Source organism: Gymnogyps californianus, chromosome 17 (genome assembly GCF_018139145.2).
Source record: "Gymnogyps californianus isolate 813 chromosome 17, ASM1813914v2, whole genome shotgun sequence".
NCBI lineage: Eukaryota > Metazoa > Chordata > Aves > Accipitriformes > Cathartidae > Gymnogyps > Gymnogyps californianus.
The window spans coordinates 6,759,640-6,777,477 of record NC_059487.1 but is presented as its reverse complement, the minus strand read 5'-3'; the positions used below and the strand labels follow the sequence as shown (position 1 = coordinate 6,777,477).

General features: G+C 54.7%; 1 protein-coding gene across 1 annotated transcript in view; it reads right to left on the bottom strand.

Annotated features, from left to right (window-relative positions):
* JPH2 (junctophilin 2) overlaps window positions 1–13,770 on the bottom strand; it is a 34,004-nt gene extending 20,234 nt beyond the window's left edge. Inside the window, 2 exon segments of the mRNA XM_050907406.1 lie at window positions 5,018–5,801; window positions 13,328–13,770. Coding sequence (XP_050763363.1) covers window positions 5,018–5,801; window positions 13,328–13,706 — 1,163 coding nt within the window. The 5' untranslated portion in view covers window positions 13,707–13,770.
* Between the last annotated feature and the right edge of the window lie 4,068 nt (window positions 13,771–17,838).

Sequence of the window (17,838 nt, the reverse complement as noted above, 5' to 3'; positions counted from 1 at the left end):
GCAGTTTAGAAATTCTTACAGGTATCTATCCAAGCAGCAGTATTGCAGGACCTCTATAGATATTACGTTAAAACCAAAAATAAATTAAAAGTGTATTAATTTTTAGTTGTACTCTCCAGGCATAAAACACCCCAGCTGCACAGGGGCTTCAGGGCCAGCATCTGAAGACAAACAGGTAAAGCACAGCAGCCATTATTGCCCCTTGTGCCTTGCCTTCCTATTGATCCCATGACATCTGGCAAATGTATCTGAGGTTTTGCTAACAGGACATACGCCCGTCAAACGATCTCAGAGTGTGGCCAGACCCGTGCCTTGCAGGACGCATGGCCAAGTCCCTCCATTGATTTTGGTCCAAGTCACTGGGAAGCACAACCCCATGCAGAGGCAGACCACGGCAGATGCAGTTGCAGTGGGATGAAGGTGGGATTTGCAGTATTTACAGTCATTTTGTCCCCCAAAAGCGCCAGTGAGAAGGAAATCCCCTGTACGACCTGCCTGGCTACTGAACGCACAGCTTTCAAAAAATCAAAGGTTCCCCCTGCAGCCGGCCCTGCCCTTCCTCTTGCTTTTTATTTTATTTTATTTTAATCTATTCTGAAGAGATGAGAGCTGACCGCTTCCACACTCCTTCTCCCTGCTTTCTGTGGGACCATCCTCCCCACGTGACAGGCAAGCACATACTGCACAGGCAGCACCCCTGGGTGCTGCTGCTCCCCAAGCACCCAGGGGTGCAGAGCACCCTGTTCGGCACCAACCCACATGCCCAGAAAACTCCAGGGCAGCCGTTACCCACCTCAGGATGGCTTTTAACTGGCTCGCTCACAGCTTGGTGGCAGCTATCCCCTCCTCACCGGGGCTGGCAGGGGACAGACCTGCTGGCTGTCCTTGAGCCAGCTTGTCTACTTAAGGACCGGGGAGATGATGTCCCGGCTGTGATCCCAGGACCTCACCGCCTTTCCCACCCACCCCAACATTTTTTCAAAGGAGCCCCCAGACGGGGCAGAGGGTGGGAAAGGGGAAGGCTGGGGACCCGGCGGGTGCCTTCACCTGAAACTGCGGGAACAGCTGTGTTTCAGCTCTGACAGGAATCCCTTGGGATCACAGCAAGGCAAGCCCCGGGGCACCAGCAGTACAGGGCACAGCTAACAGACATCATACGGCATGTGTTAACCCCCACGTCCACCTGTGGGTACCCCCGGGCAGGAATGAAGCCATCTCCACTGGCTGCCGCAGAGGCTGCACTTCAGAATGACTTTTCTCCCAAGTGACAGCAGTCTGGGCGAGGATTCATCATGCTTTTACTTCCATTAGCTCCATCCTATTAGCTGATCCCCGGCGCTGCCGATAGACGTGCCCCGGGTTTCTGCCCGACGTCTGAGCAGCACCAAGGGGCTTTGCCTGGGGTGAAGGGGCAGCTGGCTGAGCTGGGATGGGCTGTTCAGGACAGCATGACCCATGCCAAATGATTTTCACTTAAGTAATGAAAAAAGAATAAAAAAAATTGCTGTTCCCTCAGCCAGCGGCGAGATGATGCCAGCTCTGTCCTCAGCTTCTTGCACAACGGGGAAAGCAGCTGGACTGCCGACCCAGGAGGATTCGGGAGGGAGCCGAGGAGGCCAGGGCAGTGCCGCTTGGGCAGGACAGGCAGCGGGGCAGGCAATAGCTGGCACTGCCCACAGTGCCGGCTGGAACGCCCAAACTGAGCAGGCAGGTGGGGCAAAGCAGCCTGGTGCCTCGGACGCCCTCAGAGCAGAGCACGGGACGAGGAAGGTTTGCTGACCGTGGCTGACCATCGTCGCTGACCGTCACTGCTCTCCCGCCTGTCTCCGCAGGGCAGATCAGAGGCAGGGTGCCCATCAGCGCTGCCGGTAGCCGCCTGCCTGTGCACCCCCAAAGCTCAGGCACGTGCCTGAGATTCCTGTGGTGCAACTGGCCGAGGCAGCTTCCAGTGCTTGGACTTGTTTTCCTCAGGATTTCTATCCCTAAAGAGCCTTTTATGGTGCAAAGGAGTGAAATCTGGTCTTATCCTGACATTTCACCCTGAGACAGCAGAAAGCTGGATGTTACAGTGCTTTAGCTCTGCAAGGGGCTCCCCTGAGTGCTAGAAGCAAACGAAACTCAAACATCCGTATACAACAGCACAGGTACGTGGAGGTAGTCAGGTGTCTGCACAGCCTGGCTGCTGTGTCCTACTAATTAGTTCCTAGCAATAATCTTACATACAGATATGTCACATCTTCCTCCAAAAAAGGATTTGTGTAGCCCCAAAGACATTTCTTTGGGTAAGGTACACACTGCCATCCGAGGAGAAATATAAATGCTCCATCTAGAAAACCCCACCTCGCAGTTACAAGCTAGGGCAATGCTAACGATAGCACAACCCTTTTATAAACCATAATAATTGATTTTCACAATCCGTCTGCAATTACTCTCTGTCTGGGCTGTGGAAACTGAGGCAAGGTTCAAGGCCAAAGAGAAAGTCGGTGGCAGAGCTGGGGTTTAACTCAAGGACTCTCTCGAGGCAAAATTATCTGTATTTACTCTCGACCCCAAAGCTGAGCTGAAAGGAGGAGGAAGGAGAGCACGAGTCAGATTTTCAAAAGGCAGCAGGTTGAGAGAGTGGCTCTGCCCAGAGCAACATATGCTAGGAATAAACGCTGATGGAAACGGTGAGTTACAGTTTACAGGACGGAGGAGCCCGAGTTCTCCTCCTTGCAGCGGGTCCAGCTCAGCTGCAGGCAGCGCCGCAGGAATGGGAGCAGGGGCATCGCACTGCCAGGGAAAGCAGCGTTCTCTTCCCCTGCCGCTACAACCACGCTATCGCAGGGTCTGCTAGGGGAGGACTCCCTGGAGGAAACCGGCTTTAACGTCTTATTTCCTCCAGCTCCAAGGTTTCCTTAATAGGAAATTATTCCCCAGCTGTGCTGGGGAGGGATGTAGTCCCCTGTCAGGGCAGCAGGCGCATTCCAGCCCCTGATGGAAAACACTGCAGAGCCGCTTTTGATCCAAAGTGTAAACAGTGTATAATAAAAAGAGGCTTGTGTAAACCAGCCGAGCTCTCGGGGAGCAGCTTTTGCAGCTCCAGCCTCCTTATTTACCGGTGCGTAGCACCACGGCCGCCGCGCTTTTCCCGGGCACGGTGAAGCTGGTGTCGGGCTGAGCCTGCCCTGCCAGGTGGCTCCGGCAGGCCCCACGCCACCCCAGCCTGTTATTTTTATCCTAGCTGGCCCTGCATGGCATTTCACTTGCAATCCGCTGGTTTCTCTCTGCCAGTCTCTGAGGCAACTGGGTTTTGCTAAAAAAACCAATCACGCTCCCCGCAAAACTTTGGAGCAGAAACTGCTGCCAGGAGAGTAAAGCCGGAGTTTCTCGGAGGGGAGGGATGGGGTTTGGGAACAGGTGCCCTCCCTGCTGCCGTTATTTCACATCTCTGCTTGGTAATGAAGTAACTGATAATTAAACAGCACTAAAAAGGAGCAAGGCGGGACGGCCCTGGAGTCCCAGCCACTGCCCAGCAGCTGAGCAAAGCCTGCGCGGGGCGAGGTTTTGATGGAGAGCAAGGTGAAACCTCGAGGTCTGTCCCAACCACATTCCCCTGAGGAAGAGGAGAGGAGCGAAGGCTCTGTCCCTGCCTGATGATCTCTGGTCTCTGCCAGGCCAGCTCCAAGACTGGCAGGAAGGCTGTGGGAGGAGGAGCATGCTGCCAGCACAGCTTGGACACAGGCAGGGACACGAGCAGAAGGAGGTTTTCTCCTGCCCTTCCCGGACAGACCCTAGAGCCACTCTTTTATCTCCTCCCTCCTTCATCCCAGGAGGGACGACGGAGCAATCAGCACTCTCCCACTAATTTCTAACACAGCTAATTCCAAACAGAGCCTACCTGTCTGGTCCCAACGTACCAGGCGGTGTAGGGGCAACGTGGTGCCCAGTGGTGCCCACATGTCTGCCGGCACAAGGGACACTGGTGCAACGAGAGACTGCCACATGCTCGCGGCAGCCCCTTGCACACTCCTCCCTCACACGCCCCTGCGGCACGCATCCCCAGGCACGCTGCCACTCACTCGCTGCTGGCGGCTGTAGCCCTCTTCCCACCCCCGGGGTCTGGCCAGGACAAACTGGGGGGACAAAAGAGGACAGACCCAGCTGAGGCGTCCCCGCTTCCTCCTTTCCTAGTATCCCAAAGCGTCTCAGGCTGCGGGATGTGGCTGTGTGCTGCAGGATTGGGCTCAGCCACCCAGCGTGGGCTCAGCCATTCACCCTGGCTCTGGCTGCTGCCTCCCTCGTGGCAGAAACTCACTCAAAACCTGGCCGAGGGCAGCTGGGTCCTGGGGGACAGACGGGGCTCCCCAAGGCAGCCCCCTCCTCAGTTTGGTAGGCGCCGTAGGTCCTGCCTCCCAGTCTGCAGCATCCCAGCACAGCAGTGCTTGTCCCAGACAGCCCATTACACTGAGCCGCTAAAATTAAGCGACAACCCTAATGCATCCCATAAACTCCCTACAGAGCCACACCGGGGGCTCCGGGGCCGAGCCGTGCTCTGCTGCAGACCCAATTCATCCGGGAGATGTCCCACTGGCTGCTCATGAGCCTGCTGGATTTACCATAGCCAAACCCCACTATTTCTCATCCTGCCCTGTCAATGACAGCCAGCGGCTCTGGTGGCTTGGCACGGTACCAGGGTGCTCCCCATCCCACCGGCTCCTGCTCCCCGTCCTGCTGAGCGCCAGGGCCAGCACCAGTCCCTGCTGGTCAGCAGCTCCCCCTGGACCAGGGCTGCAGGGGGACAGGAGAGGGGGTGAGAGGGAGGACAGGTCCTGAATGCCCCTGGGCTGCCACGAGGGCCCTCGGCCCTGCTCCGCCAGCATTTCATAAAAAGAATTAAATAGAAATTGCAGGGAGCCACGTTTGACTCCACTGCCGGCGCGTGGCGAGCAGGCATGCAGCATGGCTCCAGAGGGACACGTGGGATGGGGACCACCACCACCATGGGGACCTGCGCGTTGGAGCCCCAAGCACCTACCTGGACGCCGCAATCTCCGACTTCTGCCGGGCAATGGCCGCGGCCCTCTGAGCCCCCTCCACGCTCCTGTCCACCTTCTGCCGGATCTTGGCACTCTTAAGGGGTATCACGCGCTTCTTCATGCCCTTGACGAGGACGTTGTGGCGGTACTTGCCCTCCTCCTTCTTGCCGTTGGGCAGCGTGGTGCAGCCGTAGCCGTGCCGCAGGTTGTCCAGCCACTCGCCCTCGTACTTCAGCCCGCTGGAGCGCTCGCTGATGCCGAAGCCGGCGCGCTTGTCGTTCTTCCACTCACCCATGTAGGTCTCCGTGGTGGTGGCGTCGATGTCGGACTCGAAGGGGGGGTACTCCTCACCCTCGGCACCCTCGCCCAGGCTCACGGTGGAGGTGGCGTCGCTGGCGGCCGAGCTGATCCCGCTCTCGCTCTTGAGGAAGCTGACACGGCTCTTCTGGCTGGCCAGGGACGACTTGGACTCAGACTTCTTCAGCTTCCCCAGCAAGGAGCCCCTGCGGAAGAGCCCCCCCTTCTTGGGCTTGCCAGCCTCCGCCTCCGCGTAGAGGCTGAGGGCGAAGCCCCCGCGGGTGATGGTGGGCGAGAGGGTCAGGCTCTCAGGGTTGGCGGCGGGGGAGTCCTGCTGGGGCAGGGTGCCGTTGCTGTGCTCGCTCCGCAGGGAGGAGAGGGAGGTGCGGAGCGGGGAGCGGACCACGGAGGCCATGCCGTAGGGCACGCTCTGCCGCACGCCATAGCCATGCCGCATGCCGTTGGTGAACTGGCCCTGGTACGTGCCTGCGGGAGAGAAGAGGGACGGCGTCAAAAGGCAGCTCGCTCCTGGGTGAGCCAGCGAAGGAAGGTGGGCTGCGGGGTAGCACTGCCCTAGAGCAGACGTACCCACCGTCCCTTGGAGAGGAGCCCCAGCTCCGCTAATGCTCACCTGCGTGCAAAAGCAGCGGTCCCCAGGGAGCGGAGGGCAGAGGACACAAGCCTGAGAGCTGCTGCTGGCAGGTGACAGCTCACTGGAAAAGGGCTGGGGCGCCAGGGGACACTGGTGTAAACCCAAAGCCACTTAATGGACGGAGTCTGGATTTGCGTCTGGAGCAGGGAGTGGGAGGCAGCCGCATGGGGTTGGAGCTTGGGCTGTGCCGAGAAGGCAGCAGCAGCCCCAGCAGACATGCAAGCTGCGGTGGCACAGCTCTCCTTGGCTCGGTGACAGTCCCTTTCAGCCCGTTCTGCAGTTTGTCACTTGCAGGCTGCCAGGACTGGCTCTAGACCCCCAAGTCAGGTGCCTGGCCGTAGCACGGGCTGCCCCAGTACCTACAGCAGCATCTGCTTGGCCCTGACATACAGCTTCTCTGTGGTCCCAAGACCAAGGCTTGTGCCACACTGCACAAAGCAAGAGATGGGCGAAAAAGGGAGGAGAGGAGCGGAACAGTGCTGTGCAGGGTTCCTCCAGCTCTGCCCCAAAAAACATCGCCCTACCGTGTTCCCCCAGACGCAGCTCAAGAGGGCACATGGTGTCATATGATGGGGGGACACAGAGAGGATAGTGCTCACCATGGCAGGGCTGCACCCCGGGTACGAGACCCTGCTAAGAGCCAGCAGGACCTTGGCAGCGACACCTTGAAGGACTGGGAAAAGCACACCGCTCCTCTCCAGGCCCCTTCCAGGTCTGCACCTTTGCAGGCTCCAGAAGAGTGGAGACCACCGCTCTGATTTTTCTCGCTAGGACGTCAAGGGACTTAAATTAGTAGCATCAAAGCCCCCTGCAAGAAGAGCTCCTAGATGGGCAGGAGGGCTGGTGGGGCAGCCTTTGCCTACAGCACCCACACGCACATGCCAGCATAGCCTCCCTGTGGAGTGTCCCCGCTGAGCCCTGCGGGACAGCACGGGACGGGACGGGACGAGCTGTCTGCCCAGGCTGGTGCCCTCCCAGCCCAGCTCTCCTCACTCCGTAGATGCGGTTGCCTCAGAAACCAGCAAACCACCCCAAACAAAAGCAGCATTCAGCTCTGCTCCATTGGCAGCCGGCATTACAGGATCTGGAACAGGCCACCTCGCCCCAGACCAGCACCCTGCAGGGCAGAGGCCGCCAGCAGCCCCCCATCCCAGGGCATGGGCGGAGGGTGCTGGGGGAGCACGAACACCCTTGGAAAGGCCACCCCACTCCTCTACTCTCCCGGGTGCTGCTTCGTGCAAGTGAAGGGCCAGCCGTGCCGGGGGCATTTTCACAGGCATCTGTCCTAAATGTGGTTTTCATTAAGCAGCAACCCACTGGGAGGCACCAAATTTTGGGAGAGCAAGCACTCCCAGGGTCCCAGGGAGGCTCAGCAGGGCCGGGCTGAGACAGAAGGGAGTGACCTATCTTCCAGGCATTCATCTCCCCCCTCAGACACCGTTACTGAGACCAGGGATGACCCTGCTCCCCAGGGAGCAAATCCAGTTCCTTCTTTGGCCATTGTGGGAGTGCATATTTTACAGTCTCCCAGGCCACTTCTGCAGCATAATCTCTCCTCCCAAGCTTCAGGTTTCGTTGAAATCCTCTTTGGACCTGCCTGTGGGGTGTTAACTTACAGTGCTGGGGGCCAGGAAAGACAAGAAGTGCCCGAGCGGGCAGCAGCTGCTGCGCCGGGGTGAGCCGCCCCCCGCCAGCCCCTGCCCACCCTGCGGCACACGGGATTTCGGGCTCCCTGCAACAGTTGGCCTCCCCTACTAAAAAAAGTAAGGGTTCAGGTAGTACAGAGCATCTGCGGGCTGTGGCCAGGCATGGGGAGCCGCCTGCCAGAGCTTGAAGCTCCACTAGGAAAAATAAGGTGGGCAGCGTGAGTTAGGGCTTCGGGCATAAGCAGGGAGCCAAGGACCATCGTTGGAGATGCCCAGGCATCTGGGCGTGTTCCTCACCGTGCTCCCCAATCCCTCTCCGTAAAATGGTGACGAGTCTTCCTAGCACAAAATGAAGTTATGGAGACCCCTGGTAGTGCCCCCATGTCCCTCCCCACCGAGAGCCGGTGAAGTCGGTGCTCCATCCCTGCCCGCCCAGCCAGCAAGCAGGGCTGACACACAATCGGGGTGACATTGGAGACCTCTTCCTAGGACTGGACAACCTCGCACCTAGCAGGCTGCAGCTGATAGTGCCACCATGTTAACCCCCAGAAAAGGAACTCTGGAAAAGTCTCGCAGGTTTAGGGGGGCTCAGTCGCTCCTCGGGGGCCAGGTCGGAGCAGCCACTGCCCTCCAGCAAGTCCCCGGCCCCCTCTGTCCCCCCGAGCAGCACTGGGGCCATCCCCTGCCCGGGCGGGATGGGAAAAGCCACACGGCACAGCGGATCTTCAGGGAGCAGAGATTGGGGTGCTACTTCTTGGGGGCACGGGTGCCTACACTCCACATGAGGTTTGACACCAGCTCTTCAGGCTGGTCTCGGCCGCCTGATTTCAGCCCATACAGCACAAGCAACTGCGACCAAACCTGCCGACCCCACCTGGCTTAACGGAGGGCACCAACACACCGCGCTGCCCGCGGCTGCCCAGCCAAGGCGGGGGCGAGCAGGCACTGCCGTGTCCCTGTCCTGCTGCGGTTCAGTGCCCGGCTGAGGCTTTGTGCCAGGGCAGAGCCATAAACCACCCCTGGAGCGGAGCCAGAGGCTGCTGAGAGCAGCTGGAGGCGCCGGAGGCCGTGCCTCGGGGCATGCAAGGTTTGAGCGGAGCCAAGCCCTGGCTCACCAACACGTCCCAGTGCAGCCAGTTCAAGGGAGAATGGGGCTGTGCAAACCCCCTCTGCACCGCGGGCGGTCGCTCAGCAGGGCTGCACATCCCTGAGCCACCGCTACCCCCTGAATATCAAAGCAGCCTGGGCGAGAGGGGACAGGCAGGATGCAAAGCTCCCAGCCAGGCAGCTGTGTGCTCGCACGCATCTGAGGTTCTGTAAAAAATAATTTAAAAAGCAGTGGATGTGAAAAAAAAATATCTCTAGGATGAAAATGGGACAGAGCCCCACTTCCCTGCCTCCCCAGCCCTGCCTGAGTCACCAGGACAGTGGGACAGAGCCACCTAACCCCATCGGGGTGTGATTACTGGGGGACAGGACCCCAATAATCCTTTATTGCCTGCATTTTTTCTTGTCATAATGACAAAAAACACTGGTTCCTCTGCGACCCCCAGGTAGGCCGTTCATCACCTCTGCCTGTCCCTGACCAAAGCAGCGGGGTGGCCCTGCCTGGGTATCTTCATAGGATGGGAAGGATTAAATTGTGGGATTGATGAAAATGGTATCCCTGTAGCCTCCTCCTCCAAACACACCGACGGGGTGGTAGCGCCCTCCGTTTTGCCCTGGCAGCAGGATGGGATGGTGCCCGGCTGCATCAAAGGCGAAAGCTTCAGCTCCTGGTGCATACCCAGCCCGGCAGCGAGAGCCTGCTGTCAGCAGTGTCACATCTCCCCTTCCCAGCCCGCCTTGAAGCTCTAGTATAATTAGTGATGAATGTAAATAATACAAACAACCAGGTAAATAATGCAAACAACTCAAATGGTATCACTGCCCTACGATCCTCTGCTGTTACCCAGATACTGTGATGACAGACGTGTTAGAAGAACTCAGTGTAAAAGGCCAGGGACATTAAATCAATGCACAGCACCACGTGCAAGACAGGCCAGTGAAAACCTAGTGCTTCTTTCTGGTGCCAACAGTACTATCTGATGGGTTCTGTTGGAAAAGAAAGGCAGAAAAAAAAACCAGAGAGGGGTAAAAAAAATGCACAGCATTAATTCATGGGTCAAATTCAGCCACGCAGGAGCTTTGCTACAGAGGCAGCAGGCACAAGCCAGCACCATGTCGGCTCGCCCAGAGCCTTTTCCTGCTTCTCCGGCTGCAGTCCCATGGATGCTGCTCCTTCTGCCCCAGCCCAGGCCCCTTCCCACCGTGCTTTCCCTGCCCCGGGCACCCAAGTAGTTGGCGCTGCTCCCTATCACTCCGTTTCATCTCTCCCGGTAAAGCACACTTCTGCATTTCTTTTCCCCTTTCTTGTGGTCTTGCAATCACTGAATGGTCTAACTGTTTCCTCGCGCAGTTAAGCGACACCACTGTTTTCTCTTAGCGCCCTAGAGACCAAATTGCAGCGTCAAAAATAAGTTGGTTTTAGGCTGCTTCAATTGCAGATGAGGTTTTTTCCCTCCCATATAGATATATATAAACAGTTATTTGTATAGCAAAGCCTAGCTTTGGGCCTGGATCCTGCGTATGCAGTACGATTCTGCATTAGCAGCAAGATTTTTTTGCTGCAGTAACACTTGACTGGGTCAAGCACTCGGACTCAAAAGCACAAAAGTATCCAAAAAATGAGGCCTTTCTTAGAGCGGAGACAAAACCTACAGGTGGAAACCAAATAACTAGGTGTTTACTCATATCATTTTGCTTAGGTTGCAAAATGATGAGTTCCTTCCTGCTGTGCCTTCCACAACCCCAATCACTGTCCGCTTCAGCCAGCGCATCCTGCCCCTATAACGGGCTCCAAGCTCTTTGCTGGTGACAGTAGCAGACACACATGTATGTTCAGCTTGGATACTCAAGGAAATACATCATAGTGTTACTGTGTCTGCCCGGCTGCACCAGGAGCTCTGAACCCCTTGGCTGATTTCTGTCAACGTTACAGAAGGTGAGCTCTTTAAGCCATCCATCTCCCATAGTTTTCACAAAAATGGGCACTTGGTAGCTGAGAGAAAAAGCAACAACCCACGCAGTGCCTAAACCATACCATGAGTCCACTTCTTGTTAGACACCAAAAAGCTATACATGATTTCCAAAAGCTTCACTGTAGATTTGGGCTTTATTTAGCCACCAACCTCAGCCAGCCACAAGGTAAAATATACTTATAGGGTTGTCTGTGATTTGTAAGTGCATTTTAAAGTTTGTGTGTGTGTGTATACAAAAAATATATATATAAAAAGTTAATTTAAAGTCTATTTTAAAACATTAGAATCAGCTACATCTCCCTGAAATCCACAGGCAGCCCAACCATGATGAAAAGCTTCTAACGACCTGGCAAGAGCTGCACGTTCCCAGAGCCCTCTTCCTCGTGCGGCTGGCTTCCAGGGGCCCTGGAAATCACGTTCCCTACTCAAGGGACGGCAGATTTCCAAAGCCTTTCCAGATGTTTATCTTGGCAACCTCATCTTCAAATATTAACAGGTCCAATTAGCAGCCTGGCCACATCTGGATCTTGCAGATGGTTACTGGGTACTGGTGAGGAGACAAAACAGGAGTGGGTCCTGCAAGTCCTACACACACGATGCTGGCTGGCAATCCCAACCTTGGCTTTGGATGCAGCTTTCTACGCATTCCCGTACCATCAGAGAATTTCACGTGTCGAATGAACGGCTCGGACCAGCCAGGATGCGATGGCCCAACGCAAGGAGCAGCCGCTGGGCACCACGGAGCAGCCCTCGTGAGCCAGGTCTGGCCGGGCCCCGGGGGGCTCAGCTCAGTGCTGCCCAGGGTGGCTTTGGCAGGGCACATCTTCACCGATCAGGGCTAAACTGCCAACCTCGGGCAGCACCAGGGATCACGCAGACGTGCCGCAGATGTCCAGATGTCCGTTCTTGGGTGCGGGACAACACCCCGGAGAGCGCTATGCTGACCGAAGCAATATCTTATATATCCTTACAGGAGAAATTCTTGACTCATCTTTCCCCCTCTTCTGTCCCAAGCTTTCAGTCCATGATCTAATCAAATTCAAACTCCCACCTCAAGTTTTGCCTCTCGAAATTCTCTACAACATTAACGTGAAATCCAGTTGCCCTGCACCCTTAGAAGAAGATGCATTTTAGGAAGCAGCGAGGAAGCGGCCATGTAAATTCATAGGAGACCTTGACATCTCCAGAATGAAAGTCCCAATGGCAGCCGTTGCTGACAGTTACCTGATCGCTGCTCGTTACTCATCAGAGCACACCTTACACGCAACCTACACATCTTATGGCCACACGTGAAGTTTCTGCAATGCACCAGTGCACACATATGCATTGGCCTCAACTCTTGCTGCCACCGTGCAACCTGCACAGCTCAGCGTTTAACCGCTCCGTGCCCACGGGGCAGAGGGGGGAGAAAATTTAAGGAGCCGGAGGGACGCATCAGTTCATGTCTGTACCTACAACCTCCAATGGCACAAAGAAAACGAGTTAACTTCAAGACAATACTCTCAGGCTTAAAGTTAGCCACGTACCTAGCAACTCACTGAGAAATATTTATGTAAAAGCATAACCCTGACAGCCAGTCTTGAATTAGCCCATTTTTCTAATGTCTATAAATCCGATGCTTTTCATTCTGAAGATTTATATAAATACCATTATTTTTCTTTACAAACTAACTCTGTTGCCTGTCCTAGATAAATATAGATGCAATTCTGATCCATATTTTGAAGGGTATTTCTTTCAAATCACCCTCTCTATTTAGCTATCCTAAATATGGCAGCCTGGAACATTACAGTACTGAAGAGCTACAGAATTACTTGCACAGAGATTCTTGCAATGTTTCTAACTCCAAAATTGCCACGAATGCAAGAACACAATTAGACTGAGCATTTACAGAGCACAACAAATATCTGAATACGCGGTGTATTTGTGTACTAGCAGGGGTTGAGAGCTTCCAAGTAATCGAAGGCATTTATTTTAGGGAAAGGTGTGTGACTATGTATTCTAAACAGCTTAGATGAACTCAACCACAAAGGTTCAGCAAAGCAGATGTCCAGGCAGCCCGTCGGTGGCACGCAAGCAACGTTCAATGCATAGGCAAAGCACGCTACGATGCCACGGGCGGCTTGTATCTGACGTGAAAACATTCACAACTCGCTGCCCAGTGAGCAAGTGAACAGCTCACTGCGGTGACGCACCAGCAAGGAGTTTCTGGTTTAGTTCGGCGATGAACTGCAATAACCAGTCCCTGGGGAACCAGGAGTCGCAGACTACACAAATCAAGTTAGTTGGTGTTAACTATTGATATGGACACTGGAGAGCAGCTCCCGAGGGAGGGGTGGTGGGGGCAATGCTCCTGCTGCTCCTCCCTCGTGTCCGCAGACAGCGAGCCGCACACGCTGCACCGGACTGTGAAAATCAGGGCACACACACATATTTACGAGGCGGTTGTGCCCCAAGCCCTGCTTCTTGACTCAAGCACCCCAATGGCTCATTGTAGACTGCTGTGCCTGTCTGGATCTCACTGGCGGGGACAGGATCAGGTCACCCCTTCAGCAGGGACAACACGCAGCCTCTGCCATCGCGGGCTGGGTATCACGCTGTTCATCACCCTCCCAGCCCCTCCGGAGTCACCCTTACCTCCGTCAGCGTACGTCTCGGTGCCATAGCCATCCTGCAGGCCGTTATTCCAGGTACCTTCGTACTTGGCTCCACTGCTCATGCTCTGCCTCGCGCCGTACCGTCCCTTAAAGCCATGGGTCCACTCGCCTCTGTAAACCCACCGTCCTTTGGTCTCAATTCCTAGGCCATGCCTCTTGCCTTGGGACCAGTAGCCTTCGTAAGTGTTGCCACTGGGCCACGTGTATATGCCCACCACTTCGAAGCCGTAGTTCCAGGAGCCCGAGTACTCGCCCTGGCCCTTGGGGCCGGTGCAGATGCCGTGCCCGTGGGCTTTGCCCCCTTCCCAGCCCCCGCAATAGGCGCCTCCATCATCGAAATCAAACCTGCCGCCGCTCATGGTACCTACCCCCCCGGTGCCCCCTCAGCCGGGCAGCTCTCCCAGGGGCAGAGCTCCGGGGCGCAGGGGCGGCTGCCGCATCCCCGAAGGCGCCGGGCTGGGCGCCGGGAGCGGCCGCTCCGGCCTCGCCTCGCCCGGCCGAGGGGCCGGGGAACGGGAGGAAAGAGAAATTGGAGGGAGGGCAGAGGGGCGGGCCGGGCCCGAGCCCCCCCCCCCCCCCCGGGAGCGGCAGCCGAGCCGCGCCGCTACCTGCCCCGCCGCCGCGCCCCCGCCGCGGGCATGGGGCCGCGCCCGGGGAGCCGAGCCCCGCGGCGGAGGAAGGGGGTCCCGAGCCGGCCGCGCTCCCCCGCCCCGGCCGCCGCCGCCGCCCCGCTCCGCTCTCCTCCCCCGCCGGGAGAAAGGTCAGCGCTGCCCTAACAAGGCCATCGGATCCCAGGAGCTGCTCCCAAAAATAACCCCCCCGGAGCCCGGCCTCCGCCTCCGGGCCCTTTTATGAAGGAGGGAAGAGATACATCCCTCCCCGCCCCGGGCAGGGATCCAGGCGGAGAAGAGGCTGGGAAAGTAAATGTCTGCTTAAAATAGAGCCTGGGAAGGGGGCGCGTCGTTCCCTCCACGCCGCCCGCCCGGGCGCACCGGCAGCGGGCGGGGGGGCCGTGCCCCACGCCGCCGGACCCCGCGGAGGGACGGGCAGGGCAGAGCCGGGCGGCAGCCGGCGCGGGGCCGGGAAGGCAGCAGGCAGCGCCTGCAGGCAGCGCCTTCAGGCAGGTGTGCTCGCACCGGTGTGCCAGTGGGCCGAGTTAGAACAAGGAGTAGAAGTACAGCCGTCACCCAGATGACAGCGTACGTCCTACTCGCCCTGTCTGCCACTCTTAAAGTGGATTTCCAGAGCTGCTTTAGGGTAGTGAAAAAAGTTCACTAGTCGTCATTCCCCGCCCCCCCCCCCAACAACAACAACCACCTCACCAAAATCTCCCTCTGTTTAACAGCTGGCAGCATAATTTAGTCTATGTTTGGAAAAGAAAGGTGAGACCCTACCCGTGCGACAGTTGCAGACACATCAAGAGCAGTGACAGCCCACCTTGCTTCTAACAATCCATGTCATCAGATACAGATGGTAGAGAGGACAAGGCATGAAACACCAGGCAACAGGCTAATCCAAGCCCTCCCTTCTTCCAGCCACACCCATCCCATCTCCTAAAGACATTGTCACAGCAAGACCATGAAGAGATGACCTTCCCCTGACTGACCACGAGCTGGTGAGAAGGTACAAGAGCTGTGGGGTGAGACCGTGCTGTCAGCAGCCTGTGCTCTGCCCTTCGAGATGAGCTCCCAAGACCCACGCCGAGCTCTGGGGCAAAGCTGCCACAGACAACAGCGAGTTTCAGACTCACAAAACACAGCTTTACAACTTGGACAACCTCCCCATCGGTGTCTCTACAAAGAAGAGGCATAGAAAAAACCATACAATATATAACTGCAAGAAAAGCTAGGTATGTGTATGCAGCATATAAACTACAAAATACCCACAGGCACAGGTGAGAAGGACCAACTGCCCACTAATTACAAAATGCCTCGCTTTTATTCAGCCACAGGAAGGAATGGGCACTTCAGTAAGGGACTCTGACACGACTCAGAAGTGCCGCTTGGCAGAACTAGCCCTCTAAAGCTTTTTTTTTTTTTTTTAAAGTCAGATTTTGAAATTGGCTCAAGTTGGATTTTTTTTTTTTTTTTAAAGCTAAGCTTTTAGACTACTCAGTCATACTTTCAAGGTTCTTACTGCATGATTAAGGGCTGGAAATTCGTATTTTCTCAAAGCAAAACCAGAAGTTTTTGTTTTGTGGTTTCTGGGTAGACCAAAGCATCTCAAAACGCCTTGTAGTAGCAGAAGGGAAAGCGTTAAGGCAGCAGTTGCAGCTGCCCATGGTTTTCTATTTCATGGTGTTCCAGGATTTACCAGCCCAAATATGTTGTAACTGCCCTAGGAGGATGCCAAGTTCAAGACCACGTAATTGTTTACTTAGCAACTCTTCCTAATTACACAGCGCAGTTGTGAACTGATAGTATACTTTGTTTAAATGTTAATAACTTATGCAGATGTTGGCATTTAGAGAGCCTTCGTTGACCTCTAACATACCCACACAATCGAGCTTCAGAAAGCACTAACAGTGCGCGTGCACCACCCAGAGCTGGTCGTCCTTCTTCATTTTGGCAGAAAAAGTCAGATTCTCCCCTGAAGGCTGAGGCGGCAGCGGAGCCCGCTGCACCCAGCCAGCCCGCGCCTGGCCTGGGGGTGACCTCTAGTGGCCCAGCACTGCTCGCCTCCCTTCCCAGTCTGCACCAGTTCACACCGCTTCTCTTCCCAGTTTGCACCAGTTCACATCTTTCTACCTTTTTTTTTTTTTTTTTTTTTTTTTTACATTACCTCCTGGATTTCAATGCACTTTCTATAACGTGGTACTGAGTGCTTGACGTTGCAATCCTAAACCCTGCAGGTACAGGTCTGTGGTGACTACTGAAAGAAACGGTAAAATGCGGTCTTGAAAGGCATTCTCAGCCCCACACTGGCGCTGGGGCTGCTGCCTGCAAGCGTTTGGGAACAGTAAACAACAATTATTTGAGAAGTAAGGTCATTCTGCACTTTGCAGCCCAGTATTGCAGACAATAGTCACCAAACAAGTGCCTTGCAGAAATACAGCTATTTAAGAGCAAGGACATGGAAGGGAGATGCGGGACCCAAGTGCACTCCGCAAGGGGTAGATGACACTTCAGAACTGCCTAAACAGGTAAATTTGCATGGCCGCTTAGTTCTAAGATACTAGGCACTGCCACAGAAATGACAAAAAACCCCAAGAGTAACACCAAAGGATTTCACAGGGAAATGTTTGTCTCCATTTCTTCTCCAGACCTTACAGGTCAGAAAAGTTCGGGTACTGCAAATAGTAAAGACAAACTTAACACAACTCATCTCTCCCTCAGCAAATTGTATGACTTGATGGGATGCTCCTTTGCTGTACACATGTGTATAAAAGACAGATTGTGCTGATGCACACAGAGTATGGCAAGCTGGTTGTTTCTGAAGAAGTAGATTTCAGGGAGAATGCAAGGCTCCACCAGTATTTTGGACCTGGACAAGGCATCTAAAGTGACAATGGTTTAGTAAAAAGTCTAGAGGGGAGGAGAAAGAAAAGACAGTGCTCAAGATTTCCCTACTGTGCAGCTGACAACTGTTCACTCAAGTGAACAGGGTCTTAATGCTTGAAGCATTATACTTGGTGTTATAGAGCAGGCTGAACAAAGCTAAAAAAAAAAAAAACAAACCACCAGAGTGCATGAATTAAGACCACTGAAGCAAGCAAATGCTGTTTCGGCCTTCATAAAAAACCAAACTGAAGAGAGTCCATCATCTCATTTTTCCTTTGGTTAACTGAAGAAGCAATCCCCCTGAAGAAAGCAGGGTATTTCTCCTGCTGCAGACAAGTCTCTAAGGCCTGTTGGACATTCAACAAAAAGTTACGCTTGCTTTACATTTTCCACTAACCAACACTACAGAGATCAGAATAACCTCTTGAAACAATCTTGCTTTGATCGTCCAAGTTTCTGTTCTCGTCAGGCAGCCTTGCAAGCAAACGTTATGTTAACCGAAGAGCATCTGACTACATTAACATCATAACAAGACAGGGCAGGAGGATGCCTGTTCAGCTGATCAGAAATAAAGCCTCTTTAGGCACAAAGAAGTAACAACGCCTCCACCCAAGAAAAGATGACTGTCCCCTGAACTTGCCTAGAGTGGTAATAGTACCAAGGGGAGGACAGGAGATGGTCACACTCCTTTATGAAATAAAATCAGAGGCACAAGTGTCCAAAAACACAAGCATGTTACAACCTGAGGTCAAACTGATTTCAAAGCAGCTGAATTACACCAGGTTTCTCACAATAAGAGCTCTAATCACCAAGCAATCTAGAGACTCTTCTCCTCCAACAAACCGAAACAAGAGGATTTTGAAAGCAAAGTAGAATTTCCCAAGTGTTAGGTCTCTTAAGTATAGGCAGGTACGCTCTAAACACATTCACCGTTTTTACTTCATCATCTATTCCAAGCTTAAACTATAATGCTTAAGCTAAACTGTCCAGC